The sequence below is a fragment of the Sminthopsis crassicaudata genome, chromosome 2 (assembly GCF_048593235.1).
Source record: "Sminthopsis crassicaudata isolate SCR6 chromosome 2, ASM4859323v1, whole genome shotgun sequence".
In the NCBI taxonomy this organism is placed as follows: domain Eukaryota; kingdom Metazoa; phylum Chordata; class Mammalia; order Dasyuromorphia; family Dasyuridae; genus Sminthopsis; species Sminthopsis crassicaudata.
Window position 1 is genome coordinate 520,614,028 of NC_133618.1, and position 18,392 is coordinate 520,632,419.

The following is an 18,392-nucleotide window of genomic DNA, read 5'->3' on the forward strand; positions in this document are numbered from 1 at the left end:
TCTAACAATAGAAATGCTACCCAATGGCAAGAGAAGTAAAAATAAAAGAATTAGGTTTTTCTATTCCAGTAGTAGTAATCTTATTAGATCATACTTTTAAGGCTCTCAAATACAATGGAGGAAGAAAGGCTCCTGTCTTTCATTTACAACTTCCTTAGGAATTCTACTAATGAGAGGTACAAGAGTAAAAGGGCTTTTTTGTGGGGAAATAGAGGTGGATTGGAGGTAGGCAAGAGGGAGATGTTAAGAGGAAAGGAGAGGATATTATAAAAGAAAAGCTTTTTTTTCTTTGATTTCCCCAAATTCAGGAGATGTGCATGCATGAAATATACTGGATCTTAAAAAACAAAAACAAAAAAAAAAAAAAAAACACCTACTATTCAATATAATTTCAAAAAAATTAATGATGTTTTCTTTACTTATGAATTCTCCAAGATAATTTGCTAAAAGGCTATAAAAAAAAACAATCCCCTTAATAAAAACAAAACATACACTGTCAAAAGTTAACTAAAAATCATATGTAAAGGAGGTAATGTACATGCCAAAGAAAAATTTTTTCCTTAATTATTCCTTAATTATTCCTTAATTAAAAAAATTATTTCCTTAATTTTCTGTTATTTCTTTTAATATTGTTTGTTATTTCTGTTGCTCAACTCAGTATCATTTATGAAATACTAACAAAATCTCAACAAAAACAATTCTTTCATTTCCCCATTACATAGCCACCTTAGTAATACTCAGAATCTAATGGTCTTGAATATTTGGGGACAATTAACTTGAATGCATAATATTTCTAGAGTACAGATTTACTGTCTTCAAAGATCACATATTTTGTATTAATATACAAATTTAGTAGCAATTACATTGATAGCTATAATGAGAAAAGTTTACAATGATTCAAAAACAAATTCTAACCATTAAATGACATAATTGCTAGCTACAAAGTAAATACTGCACTAGCAACCAATATCTAGACCTTGTAAAAAATGTTTTCTGATTGAAAACAAATAGTAAATAGCCATACTTATTGCTGAACAAAATTTGGGCATAACTTATCTTGTATTAAGACTTAGCAAGTTAAATATAATATACACAAAAAGCTTTTATTGGTTTTTTTTTTTTGCACCCTTCATTTCTCCCTCTTCATTAATTCAATTTTTAATTTAACAAAATAGAAGAATATCATGGAATGATGAAAAAACAAATCTCTCTTTTTTTTTTTCCCTGAGGCTGGGGTTAAGTGACTTGGCCAGGGTCACACAGCTAAGAAGTGTTAAGTGTCTGAGATCAGATTTGAACTCCGGTCCTCCTGAATCAAAGGCTGGTGCTCTATCCAAGGCTGGTGCTCTATCCACTGCGCCACCTAGCTGTCCCCCAAAACAAATCTCTGTCATCATTTTGATGTATGTATATCCACACATACATACAGAAACACTTGTTTGCACTATATAATTTGGGGGGGGGGGGCTTGAGGCAATTGGGGCTAAGTGACTTGCCCAGGGTCACACAGCTCGGAAGTATTAAGTGTCTGAGGCTGGATTTGAACTCAGGTCCTCCTAACTTTCAGGCTGGCACTCTATCCATTGCACCATCTAGCTGCCCCTTATAATATTTTAAAGAGTACTGATTTTTCAAGTTTTAAGCAAACATTTAATTCCATAAAGGTCATTTTATGAATCAGAAAAAATGCCAATGTTATAAGTCACCAATTATGATAATTAAGCATAGCAAACTTTTACACTCTGTCCTTCCCCCAAAAAAAGCACATATACATATTATATACACACACCCAAAACAAAAGTTACCTATTAGACTGGTTTTCCTGCACAAAGGGATAACAAGTTATCAGGTAGCTGGGAATTGGAGTTGGTTCCACTCCACTCACACTTCCACTATCAGCTGGAAGTGCCATTGGGATCATAAGTGTGTCAGGAGTCTTTTTCTGAGGAACAAATGGCTCTACTTCGGCAGATAGCTTGACATTCTTCAGAGAAAAAAAAGAAAAAGAAATCAATATTTTATGAAAAGAAATGTAACACAAATTTGACAAAAGAGAATTTTTCAAAACAGCAATAGAATGATCTTTACTTGGAACCCTCACAGAACACTTAAGAGAAAGAGTAGTGTCACTTAAAAATAACTGAACAACTACCAAGTTATTCATATAAAGCCATGAATTAAAACAATGGAAAAAATGCATAAAAGATTACCAAGTTTCAGTGAAATCATTTCTTCTTACATAATCAAAGATGTTAAAGTAATCAAGAATACAAGGAAGTCATACTTCAGAGACTAAAAATAAACTTGGTAGTAAGATATTTAATTCCACAGACAAAATAGCTTGGGCTTTACTAACTTCTGGGTTTTTTGCATTCACATTAAGGCGAAAGTGGTTACTTCAAAAATATGAAAAATTGCACTGAGATTTCAATACACAATATAGACACCTAACTAAAAAGAAAGTTTTAAAGATGAAATCAAATCTAAGTATTTAACACAAAGAAACAACTTTTTTAAATGGATAAAAATTGTTGGAAAAGTGAAGATGAATTCAACATAAAAATTTTTTAAACTTCAAAAAATATGTTTCTATATTAAATGTTTACTTTTCTAAAAAGGCCAGCTGGATAAATTCAAATAAGTTATCTTCTTTTGAATGGCCATGTCATTATAACAATACACATTTTATAATACTTAATGCTATATTACTGTAGGAAAATTATCAATTATTATCAAACTCATTAACTTGAATGTGAGATCTTATAATTATAAAATCACTGAAAGATTTTATGCCACAGAATTTCAATGAAATGTGTAAGGAAAAGTAGTTTCATCACCTATTACTTGATATTAATTTAATTCATCTGAATCAGAGATGATAAATTATAGACCTCTTTGTCAGCCTGGTTAAACCTCCAGAGTTGTATAGTTTAGTTCTGTAATGGTCTTCAGTCATTTTTATGAACCAAAAAAAGTGCCAATGTTATAAGCCACCAATTATGACAATTAAGCCTAATCAACTTTTATCTTCTGCCCTGCCCCCCAAAACACATATACATATTAAATACACACCCAACACAAAAAACGAACTATTGGACTGGTTTTCCTGCACAAAGGGATTATGAAATTATCAGGTAGCTGGGAACTGGGAATTGGTTCCACTCCACTCACACTTCCACTACCACCTGGAAGTGCCATTGGAATAATAACTATATTAGGAGCTTTTTTCTTTTCTCAGAATGTTTTAAAAAACATTAATTTTTTTAAAGTATTAAAAATATATACAGGATCACAAAGGAAGCCAATTTGTATTTATTTATTCATAGTTCAAAGACCCAGAATAAAGACTTTGACTTAGGTTTAAAAAAAAATCTATGAAAAACAGATTTAAAATGTCTTTGGTTATTAAAATAACTGAATTCTTAACACCATTCAAAGTTTGTCTCAGACAATGCTGTCAAAAAAAAAAATTACAAGGTCCCTCTACAAAGCATATTTTGTAGTAGAATTGTAGCACTAGACTCAAGAGTGAAGAAATGGGTTTAAGTCCCACCTTTGACTAGCTATATGGCCATTTAACATCTATGAGCCAATTTCTCCAATTATAAAATGAGCATGAAGAACACCTATAATACCTAATAGGGTTATTTTAAGGCTCAAAAGGTAATCTCTAAAAACTAGCAAATGTCAAAACACCCTGTTAATACAAATAATAACTTGAATTGATGTAGATCACACAGTCTTTTTTCGTTTAAAAAAAAAAATCTACTGACTTAACCTACTGTAAAACATTCAAACACTATTTACTTTTAAAAAAAAAAAGAGAGAGAGGGAGCTGTACTCAGACCAGATAACTGATATTTTTTTTCTTAATAATCTTTAAGTTTCTCACTGAATTTCACTCTTCAGCCTGGCACTAATTCAAATAACTGAAGTAGATAAGACTTTGCTGTCTATATTCATATGAAAAAATGCTCTAAATCACTATTAATTAGAGAAAGAAAATTAAAATAACTTTGAAATACCACCTCATACCTATCAGAGTGGCTAATAAGACAAAAAAGGAAAATGTTAGATGTTGGAGGAGATGCAGGAAAATTGGACACTAATGCACTGTTGGTAAAGTGGTGAAAACTAATCTGGAGAGCAATTTACAACTATGTCCAAAAAGCTATAAAATTGTATTTACTTTTTGATCCCACATTACTACTACTAATTAGGTCTATGTTCCAGAAACATTCAAAAGAAGGGAAAAGGACCTATTAGTACAAAAATATTATAGCAATTCTTTTTGTATTAAGTATGAATTAGAAACCAACTGGGGAATGGCTAAACAGGCTATGCTATATAACTGTAATAGAATATTAATGTGCCATAAAAAAATGAAAATCAGGATGATTTCAGAAAAAATTGGACTTACATGAATTGATGAATAGTGAAGTGAACATAACCAAGAGAATGCTGTATACAGTAACAGCAATACTGTCCAATGAAGAACTGTTAATATTGCATTGCTATTCTCAGCAATGCAATAATCCAAGACAACACCAAAGAGATTAATAATAAAAGCATACTTTCTGCCTCCAGAGAAATACCAGCTGGTATTGTTTTTCACTTTCTTTTTTTCCCTTTTATTTGAATCTTCTTGTATGAAAAGACTTTTACTGAAATGTTTTACATAATTGCACTTATATAACCTAAATGTTTTACATAATTGTACATATATAACCTAGTTTACAATATCAGGGGAGGGAAAAGGAATGGAATTTAGAAGTCAAAAATTTAAATAAATTTAAATTTTAAAAATTGACTATAATTTTACTTTAACCTTAGGTAGCAACAGAGAGCAAAATGTTACCACCAAACTGATCAAAAAAATTAGCACTTCTTACCAGTAGAATTGTAAGTGGTATGAGAAACACTCCAAATAACACATTAATGAACAGATAGCAAGAGATTATTATGATAATTGAAAGTTTCCCCAAATGCAAAAAAAAAAAAAAAAAAAAAAAAATCAAGTCTTCAAATATAGTTGAAAGAAAAATAAAATATCGGAGATGAAGGATCTGGCTTCAAGTTCTGACTCTTACTACCAGATCTTGTGACTTTTCAGAAGTCACCAAAACCTCTCTTAGCAAGGTCTTCCAATTCCAAAATTATGCTCTTATAAACAAGAAATTTAAAGATTAAATTCGCTTTGCTTTGACAATGTATATGTTTCTGCCAAATTGTATTTAAATTAATTTTTTAAAGAAACAAGCTAAAGCACCAGAAATGTTTAAAATCAAATTTTGCAAAACAATTGTTTTTAAATATGAATAATCATAACCTAACAGATCTGTTTTGTAATTCTGCATTTGTGTATATTAACATATTTTTAAAGCAAGGAATACTTCCAAATCAAATAGACTATATTTTACCAGTGTTAAAAACTACTAACCATCACAACTTTCAGGTGAAAATAATATAAATTATAGTAATTTCTATATACACATGCAAAAGCTTTGCAGAATATTTTTTTAAAATGTATTGTCAAAGCCTTCTTCAATTCAAAACTTAAAACAGTTTTCACTAAATTGTTTGTGGTGCCCCAAATCTTTCAGAAAACTTGATCAATTTGATCAATGAAATGCTTAATATAAAATATGTATAAAATCAATAGATTTTTTTCAAATAAAAAATTTCATATTTATTCAATTTTAAGCTTGTTTTCTCTTTGATTTGATGTTTTTCAACAGTACCAGTTATATATTAACAATTAAATCACAATAGATATAAATGACCATTTTGTTCTCTGCCTAAAAGAAAAGCTATTGTAGTCATTACCAGCTGCAGAGACAGAAGATGTCACTAATAGGAACAGACTGGTAAACTATATTCAACAGTTAAAGCACTAGAGAGTTGTTGGGTTTTGTTTTTTTTTAAAGATCTTGTTTGTTGTAACTTTAAGAAGTTCTGTACCTCACATTAAAATGAATTGTCTTCCCTAAAACTCCAACACACTGATGAAGAAAGCAACATAAAAATTCCCAATTGTTCTCTCATATAACACAATTTGATAAAGCAGATACTGACAATTTGTTAGGAATGACTATAACACTAAACTAGAGAAAAGATACACTTTATATTTGTGTGAAAATGAAAAGAAAAATTGGATTATGGGATATTTTCATTGTTAGCTATGAGAATATAAGAGGGCATGCTATATAGCTAGGTTTTGGTTTTACTACTAAATATTTAAATTTTGGGTTTAATTAGATTTAAAAAATTTAAGGGATTTTTCAGATATCAAAAATCTGACATTAAGAATCTGACTGAAGGGGACAGCTAGGTGGTGCAGTGGATAGAGCATCAGCCCTGAATTCAGGAGGACCAGAGTTCACTGGTCTCAGACACTTAACACTTCCTAGCTGTGTGACCCTGGGCAAAGTCACTTAACCCCAGCCTCAGGAAAAAAAAAAAAAGAAGAATCTGACTGAAATAAAGTTCTAAAACTATAAAAATACATCATGAGAAAAAAAAAAAAAAACAACTGAGTATTATAAAAGCTAAATTATGCTTTTGGCTTAAATTATCTTTTAAAAAATCCAACATGAAGTTAAATTACATTTTCTTCTTTAAAGTACTTCAGAATCAGTATATCTTAAATGAAATTATTTCACAATTTAAAGACGATCGCTATAAAAATTATTTCCATATAATTATACCTGAAACTATTGCAGGTATATTGGGAGTTTATACAGTTCATTATAATCTTTTGGGGAAATTACAGAAATAGAAGCCATTAATGACACTATTTTTGCAAGTAGGATATTCATGTTACCTTTCTGTCCCCCCAAATAACTCAGAAAGAGATAAAAATCTTCCAACCTATTTCATTAGACTACTTTTTAATTCAACAAGTATTTACTGATGCAGTTATTTGAGGGAATAAATACCATCTATATATTTATTACTTATTCATAATCTATATTGTACATTTTTTGGTGATGAAGTTACTAAGAAAGATAAGACTTCTTCCCAATTCCAAAGAATGTAAAATTAAGACTAAACAATCTGCATTAGAAAATAATAATACTATCTCATAATGAAGTTTCAGAAGAAATTATGCCTCCCACTGAAAGAAAAGGGAAAAACTTTAGACTGTAAAAACACTTTGTATTTTACCCATCTTGGAAAGGAAACTAAAATCAAGCTTTAAGATATTTTGCCTTCTGTAGCCAAAGTACCTTCTGAAGGAAAGTGTGATATAATGAAAAAAAAAAAAAAAAAAAAAGAGTATGCAAGAAAATCCCAGAAGCTATCCTTCTAACAGCCTGGAGATTAACTCAAAATGTTTACACTGACTAAATAAACTACTTGCCCAAAACAAACTACAGGAGTAACTTTAGTCTGAATGTAAAATTTTTGCAAGATTTTAGAACACACGTAGAAAAATCCAAGTCTGTAACTTTAACTTAAGATTCAGTTTTCTTATCCACTTGCATTCTTATTCACCTCATTTTCTCTTTCTTTCTTTCTTTCTTTCTTTCTTTCTTTCTTTCTTTCTTTCTTTCTTTCTTTCTTTCTTTCTTTCTTTCTTTCTTTTTTTTTTTTTAAACTAAGTAGACATAATCCAATTCAAATAAAATACTGGATGTAGCACAGTATACATACATACTATTTACTGGTACTACTACATTTACTGATTTGTGACTCAATGACAGAACCGTCATAAAATTTGTGTCATTTGTTTTTGCATTCAGAGAAGCCAAGTCAATTGCCCTAACTCTACAGTAAAAAAATGAACACATTTTGGGGTAATTTAACATCATTAATGATGTTATTAGAATTTTTAAACATTGGGAATTATGAAAACTTATTTTTAAAAAGAAGACATAAGAAATTCCATTCTCAATAGGTTCCTGGCATATTGCATATATATACTCCTCATGGAATTACAGCTTTCTATAATTCTTCGAAAATAACAAGAGTCTAACAATTTCTAAGCATATAACTCTCCATTAGTTATTCACTGGAAAGCAGGCCAATTTTTGAATTTTGTATACTCAAATCTTAAATCTGTGTAAATAAACTGGTCAATATTTCATATTCAAGGAACAAGATTTCCTTCACTGTAATAGATTATGATCTGCAGTTTTTGTTGCTTTGTTTAAAATCAAATATTAAATAAAACAAAATCTAATTATTAATTCTTCCTATCCCTCCTCACAAAGAAAAGCTATGCATAACTGGTCCTAAAATACCTAAATGAAATCTAGAAGTTTGTCTATTTTTCTTGGTAGTTAAGATTAAAATACATATTTTTTAATAAAATCATCTACAAGACTACTAGAATTCTTTTCTAATAAGTAATATCTTTTCTAAATGTTGTAGTCATTATAACAATTAGGATTATTTATGGAATCACAGTATTTATGTTCTTTATTTATGTTTAATGTTTTTTATTTGTTCTTAGAAATCACCTACTCCAAATCCTTCATCAGAACTGTTAAATATATACTCTTTTACACTGAACAAGAGACCACAGATAGGCTCCTTGGAGAATTAAGGGAATACTATTAAGATCAAGAAAAGAGTCAACTGAGTTTTTTAGGTAGAAAGGTAAGTATAAAGAAAACACTTAAGGTAAAATACACACACTTTACACCAATCTCCAGACTTCACCAGAAATTATTTCCTCATAGACTTCATATTACAAAAATGACCACATTCAAATAAATAACTATGTTAAAAGTTGTTGTTTAAATAGTTAATTGCACTTCCTTTAGGATGAAAGGGACTTTAAGTATACACTAGCATTACTAGTTACTGCTCTGGCATCCTGGTGAATAACCAAAATATTTAACCCTTTCATTAGCCTACATCTATAAATAAGGAAATGGTTCAACAATTTCTTATTTTGTCACCCTTCAAAACGTCAGCCATCTTTAATAAACACTTCTTTCAGGCTTGAGTTAGGCCACAGAAAATAAGGCAGAGATATTAACAAGGTCAACAGAATACAAAATATATTTCTAAAAGCCCTTTTCTAGGAATATTCCCTTGTGAATTCCAGATACACTCTTATAAAATTCATATTTTAAAAATCACACGTGTGTATATACACATCTAAAATTGAGAGAAGGGGAGGGAAGGGAAAGGAGCAGAGAGAAAAGAGGTGGAAAAAGAGGGAGGAAAAGGGATCGAGAGAGGGGGGCAAAGAGGAAGAGGGAAGAGAGAAAAAGAAACGGAGAGGGGGGAGGAAAGGGGAAAAGAAAGGAAGGAGGGAGAGAAGAGAAAGAAAGGGAAGGAGAGGGAAAGGGAAAGGGAGAAGAGAACCTGGATCAGAGTCCTAGGAAGTTGAACATGCCTCCCCATCCCCAAGATACATTCACAGTGAATGCACCTCTCTTCTTTCTCCATCCTACGCCCATTACCTGGTTAAGGCTTTTAGCACAAGGCATACATCGAAAGGAAGTGTATCTATCAAATTTGCTTCACGTTAACAGCTCTTGTAGAAGGTTTGGGGGAAAGGAAGCTAAAACATTTGACTTTAATCTTTTTCCTTTTTTTTTTTTTTTTTTTTTTTTTTTTGGTATATCAATTATTCCTGTCAACCCGTAATACTAACAGCGCTCTAAAACTTAGCAGACTTTGGTATAAAAACAAATCAAACAAACAAACAAAAAGTCCTTTCCAGATTAAAAAAAAAAAAAAAAAAAGTAATTGGCACATTACTTTGGTTCGTTGAATGTCCCTGAACTTTTAAAACCAGCAGGTTTGTTTGGGTTCGGAAGCGTAACCCGCTCTGCCTACGTAGCTAGTTCGAGGCTGTTCTCCCTTTCGGGGAGCGTGAGGACGTCACCGAGCGGGAGGAGGACTACAAAACTATCTAAAATACCTGTGAGCACCTGGGTGCAGGTATCCCTAAAACTGACCTTTCTTTCTAGGCCACCTCACAGAAATGCCCTCTTTCTCGAGTGTGCATTCTGACGACACATCCCATTGACACTATTTGGGGGAATTGGGGGAACTAAAGATGAGCCCTCTGGTTGGGAGGGGAATAGTACCTGGATCACGCAGGTGCCCAAACCCGCTGTCAGACCCGGCTCCGCCAAAGCCAAACCCCCGCGGTGGGGAAGGCGGGGAGCCCCCACCCTCCGGGCAGCCCGAGCACCGGGGGGGGCTGCGAACATCAGGGGGAAGGGGGAGGGGAACTGTCAGACGCGGCCCCGGAACGAGACTTTCTTTCCGCATCCGTACCGGGCCTCGGGCCTCTGCAGGCTCCGGGGCTCGCCCGGTCCGGCCCCGCGTACCTGGTCCCCGGCGGCGGCGGCGGCAGCGGCGGCGGCTCGGTCCATGGCGCCTCCTACGGTAGCGGGAGCCGCTCTCAGTCAGCGTCGAGGACGACCAGGGCCGCTTCCCCCATGGCCCCCACCCGGGACGTGACCGTGATCCAGGCCCGCCCGCTCCTCTAGATCCACCTCAGATACAGAGTCCGGCTACGCCACTGACCGTGGCGGCGGCTCCTAGAGCTCTCCGAGATGATGGAAGAGGAGGAGGAGGAGGAGGAGACCGGGTGGGGGGGGGGGGCGGGGGGAGGGGAGAACCGTGTAAGGAGGAGGCGGAGGGAAAGAAGCAGCGGAGGGAAGGGCGGGGGGACGGGGAAGGGGGGGAAGAGAGAGATTATCTAGGACGGGAGCCGAGGAGGCTCAAACGATTGCGGAAGACGTTGTCAGCTCCAGAAAGGAGCAGCCTTCTGGGGAAAGAATGGGGCGGGACTCTGGCTGCCGGAGTGACGAAGTTTCTCAGCCAATGATGGCCCTCACAGCCGAATGCTCAGAACCCTACATACTGTGGCTGGCTGGGTGTAAGACTCGAGAGGAAAAATGCTATCTAACTCCAGGGAGAGCGCTCACGCAGTCTGAGTGCGGGCTAAAGTATACTTTGTTCTTTGTCTTTATTTTTCCTTGCAACATTGTTGACAAGAAAATAACGTTTTGCACGTGTACAATTGATATTTACTTTCGGGGGGGAGGGAGAGAATTGAGGCGGAACTGGGGACGGCTGGCTCACTTTTGAATATGAATTAATGCCTGGGGCTCGTACCGAAAAACTCTGGGTGGTTGGGGAAGTGGCCCCGAGGTCCTGTACCTGGCACTCTGTGATTCTGATCCTCTCCGTCCCCACTCTGCACCGAAGGAAGAATAATTTGTTACGGTAACATTGTTCACTGAGTTAATATTTAAAAGACATCCTGTATTCATTTCAATTGGTTCAGTATCTACTATGTGCCCCACTTGGTTCTTGATCCTGGAGATTTGAAGATGTATCCCCATGGTTCTTACCCCTAAGAAACGTAATGTAAAACAGGCATGAAACTTGCAATTCAATTCTACCATCGTTTGTTTATTGGGTACCTACTACGTGCAAGACAAGGTGCTGCTGCTACAGATACAATGTGGCTTTCATGGAACAAAGAAGACCTAAAACATTGACTGAAGATAAACTCCCTTAAAATTTCAGTGACTTTTAGGAAACTCACTTAAGCTTTTTAAACCTCAGTTTCTTCACCTGGCAAAGGAAGAAACAACTAGATGTTTTCTTCTATCCCTTCTTACTTTAAATTGGTGATCCCGAGATTAAGCCCTTCTTAAACTTACTATTGGGGAGGAAATGACATGCATAAAAAGGAGAATGAGATAAGGGCAAAAGAAAGGCTCCAAGTTGGAGAAGAAATTTGAAGAGGAGGAGATCACTTTCACTTCGTGGAAAAGATGGCATTTGAATTGAGCAATGAAGGAAGGAAGGAATCTCAATTGATAAGAAAATTAGAGGGTGGGGTAATCTATGCTTGGAAAGCAATACGGTATATGCAGAGACAAAAAGAGAAGATACAAAATAAATAGAAAAAATACTACACTACAAGTTACAACATGACCAAACCACATTTGCATTTTTATTGTCAAATCATTTATTTTAAATTATACTTTTACCCAAACAAATGAAAATACCCTTGAATTTCACAATTATTTTATAATGCCCCATTTGGCCTTGCATTTCCCAAAGCTGACTCTGGGTTCAGTCTGTTACATGGTCGTTAAAAGGCATGAAGATAAACAGATTCTAATTCTTCTCATTGGAAAGATTAATAGAATCCTGAATTTCCTAATTTGTTTTTTCAGGGCTGCCACAAAATTAGACACTACGATCTTTGGTCATAACATAACTAATCCAATCCAATCCACGGTTTATGGAAATATTTTCCCTTTTTAGGAAAAAAAAAAAAAAGTTCAGTTATCTTATTGGGGATTGAGCTAAAGAAAATTCTGTAAACTTTTTTGCTACTTTTTGTTTCAAAATATAAATATGTGAATAAGTTACTGAATGTAGATGAAAATAGAACTTTTTATGACTTATTTACATTTTCCTTTGTAGAAGGGAGAAAACTAATTACATTTGCTACAGATATAAAAAAAGAAAAACAGAATTACAGAGTTGGAAATTACATCAGAAGCCTTCTAGTCCAACTCATACCTGAAAATAAATGTTCCCTATAAACATTCTTAACGAGCAATTATTCAACCTTTTCTTTAATATCTCTGATGGAGGGGTGGGAGAGAGCAACTACTTTCAGAGAGGTCCATCTCACTTTAGGAAAGCTCTAATTTTTTAAGAATATATTTCTTGCATAGAGCTAAAAATCTGCCTGTCTGTAGCTTCTCAAGTTGGCCCTCATTCTAGTGTTGAGCCCAAGTAAAACAATCTAGTCCCCTTTTCACATGACAGGCCTTTAAATATTTGAAGATAAGTATTGTGTTTCTCTACCCCCTGCCCCCTCAACAAGTCTTTTCCAGCATTAATCTCCTTCATTCCTTCAAACACTCCTCTTATGGAATGATTTCCAATCCTCTCACTATTGAAGTTGTCCTTTGAATTTACTCCAGGTATCTTCCTAAACATTTGGCAACCAGAATTGAATCTTGCATATGAGGCTTGGTTATTGCAGAGAACGTTGATCTCTCTCATTATAAACATTATACTTCTGTTAACATAACTTAAGTTCCCATTTTTTTTGACTGCTATCTCATAGTTAGATCAAGTTGAACTTAGAATCCACTAGACCTCCTTCATAATAAATGTCTATTGATTTATTGACATCAAGTATTGCCTAGATATGTCTCCATAATACTGCAATTATACAGTTGGTTTCTTGAACCCATGTAGGAATTTTACATTTACCATTATTAAATTTCATTTCACTATACTCTGCCCATTCTTATAAGCAATCAAGAATTTTCATTTCCTGATTATATTGCTTAAGTTTTGCACAGTGGCACTATTGTAGCCAATGAGGTTTAACTGAGGTGATTATTGCTAATTGAAAACTTTTCTGATATCCCACCATGAGGACCTGATTATGTTGCCTACTATTTTAACTCTACCTCTCATTTTTCTATTATCTAAAAATTTGATTAAATATAGCACACATCTCTTCATTTGTCATTGATTTAAATATTGAAGAAAACCAAAATAAAGACAAAAAAAAGACTCTTGAGAAAACACATAGCACCAGAAAGCACTCTTTCAATCAGGCCATTCAGGAATATCCAAATACATTTAACTTTTTCTAAAACCTAGCTTCCATCATTTCATCTTGTCTATATAGGTATTATGAGAGAGACTTTCTCAAATGCCTTACAGAAATCTATATGTAAATTGCACACCCCTTACTAATCAGTGTAATAAACTTTATGATCTGTTTTTGATGAATCTATGTTAGCTCTTATTGATCATCACTCTCCTTTTTAAATGTTTATATATCTCTTTAATCTTTTAAAATAATATGTTCCAGAAATTTACCAGGATCATCATAGATTTCTGAGTTCTCTTAATTTCATGATATTGGAGGAAATATATACACATGACTAAGGAGAGGTTGTATAGAAAAATATTTACAACAGCATTTTTGTTTTTTCCAAGAGAACAAATGTAGTCCACATCAATTGGGGAAATCTCCATTTACCACATGTTATTACCCTCTCTAGAGGAGCTTTTGAGGTCACTTAATACAGCTTTCTACCAAGACCATTGGACTACTTAATTGGGAGGGACACAGTTAGACCTACACTTTAAAAAAATCATCTTGGTATTTGTGCAGAAACTACACTGGGAAAAGGAGAAATAAAGTACAAAGACCAATTATGAAGCTCTTGCAATTGTATAACTTAAGATGTAACGAAAACCTGAATTAGGATAGTGGTCATGGAAGAAGATAGAAATAGTATGAACAAATTTTTGTCGAATCAGAACACACTTAAAAAAAAGTTTTATTGATGTTTTTAATCATTACAGAATACCTTTTCCTATAAGATATGTATCAAGCACTATTTTTTTACATGAAGATATTCCCAACTGCTGGTCCTTCCTTGCAAATTAATTTGCATTTAACTACTTTGTATTTATTCTCTTTATAGTCTACATTTACTTATATAATGTACTTTTTCAAATTTCCCATTAGAATGTAAGTTGCTTTTGAATAGATTGTTTAATTCTTTATATTTGTGTTCCAAGTGACCAAGTGACCAAGACAGTGGTGGGCATTTAATAAATGCTTGTCTATAGATTGTATGATTGATTTACATCAGAGTCCTTTCCTTCCCCACCATCCTCCAGTGCCCTCTCATAACAAATTAAATTAATCAATCAACAACATATAATATAGAAATTATTTTTCTCATGGTGTGTATTCTATCCTAATTTCTCACCTTTATGAGGAAGAAGCTTTATATTTATAAACATACACATACATGTATAAACATATAATGTATGTGTGTATTTATAAATATAGATATATATGATACACAAATATTTGTATATATAATTCTCCCTTTCTGAGACTTTCATTGTTGTTATTTTTAATTATTCAGAGTGAAGAAGAAACTTTCTATTACATTAAAACGGCTATTTGATATAACTGACTAGCAATACAAATGGCCATAATAATTCTAAAATAGGACAAGATGTCAGAATGTTTGAACCTATGGAGTAAAATATTATAAAACACAGAGGGGAAGTAAAAATAAAGGGAGAAATTGTGTCATTTTTTTGTTCATTTGTAAGCAATTGTAAGGAATAGAGGTTTAACAATGATAGAAATGTATAGAAATCCTTTAGCTTTCTAGTTTGAAGATTTCAATCAAAAGCCTTCCTCTTTGCAGAGTAGGCATTCAGACAAAAGCTTCATGCTTATTTAAGATTGGGAAATTACATGTAAATGAAGTACATAGTGAAGAAACTTTTACTACAAGTTTTGATTGGTTCAACCACTTTAAAAATCAATTTCTATTGCATAATGTTAAAATTACTAGAGAAATGGCCAGTATAGATGAGGACCTTATAGCTAAATATCCTGATGAAAATAATCAAGGTGTGTGTGTATATATATGCTGACCAGCAATTTTTAATGTGAATAAGACTGGTTTATGCTAGAAAAGGATGTCTTCTAGAACATAAGAAAAAAAATTTAATCTGGATTTAAAGTGACTAAGTATTGTGTAAGATTTTTGTTGTTTGGGGCAGGTAGTGCAAAAGTGAGGGAATTTTAAGTTAAAATCTCTCTCCTGTCTCAAAATCCATGAGCTCCTGAGAGACCCTGCCTGTCAATTGTTTCCAGCTCTTTGGCATGGATGACTAAAAACTGTTTTTAAGACTTATTTTCAACTTATTTTAACCTAGCCATTGAAAAATATTGCAAGGACAACAACATTGTGTTGAAAGCATTACTGATTTTAGAGTATGTCCCAGGTCATCCAACTGCACTTGGTTCTTTATATGAGAATGTCAACATGCAAATTTACTAATATGTGGATAAAGTTCTTTATACCTATCAGCCTACTTATGAAGATTTAAAGAGAAGACAGTTCAATAGTTCATACTGCAAAAATAAATGACAACAATATTTTCATCATATTGTCATTATAGACATATTTTAGGTACAATATTCAGTTACTTTTCATTTACTTTCTACAACTATTATTTTATTTTTGTTTCATTTTATTTTTTGCTGGGGCAATTGGGGTTAAGTGACTTGCCCAGGGTCACACAGCTAGGAAGTGTTAGGTATCTGAGGTGAGATTTGAATTCAGGTCCTCCTAACTTCAGGACTGGTGCTCTATCCACTGTGCTACCTCACTGCCCCTTACAACTATTATTTTATAATAACTTGAATCAGAAATAAACTTTTCTTTATCCTTTGTTCTTATATTATACTGATAAAGAGATTTTTTTAATCTTATTTTTAACATTTTTTCATTGCATATTTCCATTGAACTAGATCCAATGACCACATTTTATTTATAGTTTTAAGTGAGAATAGTACAAGCTTAATTAAATGTGATCACTTCATGGAATTGATTATTTGCACTTATATATGAAGTGTATTTTATTATTTTATTAACTCATACAAATTTCATGTACCTCTAAATTCCTGATATCCATCATTTCTTATTGTATGGTAATATTTTATATTCCTTTCCCACAATGTTCTTCAGTCATCCCCTAAAAATTGGACAATCACTTTACTTCCTATTCTCTGCTAACACAAAGAATTGAGGGGAGGGAGGAATAAGCATTTATATATCACCTATACTGTTCCAGCTACCATGTCAAATACTTTACAAAAATTACTTGATTTGATCTTCATATCAACCCTGCAGGCTAAGTGCTGCTATTATCCTCATTTTAGAGTTGGGAAAACCAAAGCAGACTCAAATTAAATAATTTGCTATGGCTCACAAAGCTAGTATCTGAGGCTTTTTGAGCTCAGACCCTGTCCTCTATCTACTTTGCCTACTATAACTATATGGAAACATACTAAATCTTTGTCTCTCTCTTTGATTTCTTTGAGGTGTATGCTTGTTAGTGGAATTACTGAGTTGAAGGTTTTGACAGGTTAGGCTTAGCTCTGACATTTCATCTACATTTGGAAAATTGTATAATTTTTTTTTTAAAAAACTTACTACATGTGCTCATTTTATCACATCAAAAACTTTTGCTCTTAAGAATATTTTAATTATCATTTGCCTGATCTCTAACCTCTATCCCTTTCCCTTTTTGCCCCCATTCCATTACAGAGTAAGAATGATCTCTCCTTCCCAAAGTCCTGTTGACTTGTGCACATTGCTTTTTTACACTATTTCTTCCCTTGTCTAATCCATTCTCTTTGGAAGTATAATCACACATCAGTTCCCTACTCAAAAAACTTTCCATAGTTATTCATTACCAACCAAATAAAATATAAACTCCTTAGTTTGGAATCCAAAGCCTTCCCCCATCTGGTGCCATGCTCCCTTTCTCTTTCACTCAGTTGACTTTGCAGCCAAACCATTCAAAGTCCAGAATTTAAAATTCTTATTTTATTTAATAGGCAATGGAAGGCCATTGTCTTTTTGTTAGCCTTTCCAAAGGCCATTCTCTAGTCTTAGAATGGACTTTCCACCCCATCGATACCCTCTCCCCACATATTGACTCCTTCCCTTATTCCTATTCCCAGGTCATGTGCTTCCTTGAAATCCCTAGTGATTCTCTCATGAAGACCATAGCAGGAAATGAAAAAAGCATATTATTTCCTATCAGACAACCTGTATTCGAATTCCCAGGCCTCTGTGACACTGGACAATGTTGGGATTACTAGGTGAGAACTCGGGTTGTCTGGATATTGAAAAGGTGAGAATTCAGGTTGGACAATTACAAGGTGAGAACTCAGGTTGACTTGATGGAAGGAGCAGGCTCATTGGCTGAGGTGGTTCTTCCCAGAAGCCCTTGCATTATCCCACGCCCATTCTCTGGGAGAATAAAAGAGAGGACTCCCAGAGATAAGAGAAGTCTCTGAATTACATCAGGCTTGACGAGGCTCTCTGCAGGAAGGGAAGTCACTTCTCTGGACAAGAGTTAACGGTCCAGACAACTGACACAGAGCTGTCACAGAGAGCTGACACAGCAGATCTCCTGCCAGAGAGAGACGACAGCACGTTACATTTGGCGTCCACACGTGGGGCAAGGACTTTTGCTTATCCTGACAAGAGGAGCTAGACCAGACCTTCGCAATTTGGCGCCCGAACAGGGACAGACACGGTCCTGATTCCAGTGGAAAAGCTTCCGATCTAGATCTCAGTCTCTCTGACCCAGAACCGTGAGTAACGAGGAAACTTTGTTAAAGATTAAGTGAGCGTGCTAATAGATAAATAAGGAACTTAACTTGTTAAGGGCTAAACCAGGAATCTCTTATAGCTGAAATGGGGCACATGTTAGCTAAATTCAATCCCTGGACCTCAGCCGACTCAACCCCAGCCCCAGAAGCAACCTCAGCTCCACCCCCATTCAGGAGTGGTACTATAGAGAGTATAATC

At 34.3% G+C, this 18,392-nt stretch overlaps 1 protein-coding gene and 1 pseudogene across 2 annotated transcripts in view; one reads left to right on the forward strand and one right to left on the reverse strand.

Annotated features, from left to right (window-relative positions):
• Positions 1 to 10,556, reverse strand: part of SECISBP2L (SECIS binding protein 2 like) — a 70,832-nt gene extending 60,276 nt beyond the window's left edge. The window contains exons 1-2 of one of the 2 annotated variants that reach the window (XM_074294456.1): positions 10,299 to 10,556; positions 1,806 to 1,984 (exon numbers count right to left, since the gene is read on the reverse strand). In XM_074294456.1, the coding sequence (XP_074150557.1) occupies positions 1,806 to 1,984; positions 10,299 to 10,343 (224 nt within the window). In that variant the 5' untranslated portion in view covers positions 10,344 to 10,556. The remainder of the gene's footprint in view (positions 1 to 1,805; positions 1,985 to 10,298) is intronic. The other variant, XM_074294455.1, reaches the window with a different exon arrangement.
• Positions 10,557 to 13,304: 2,748 nt separating this feature from the next.
• Positions 13,305 to 13,463, forward strand: LOC141559312 (U4 spliceosomal RNA; annotated as a pseudogene).
• The last annotated feature ends 4,929 nt before the right edge of the window (positions 13,464 to 18,392 follow it).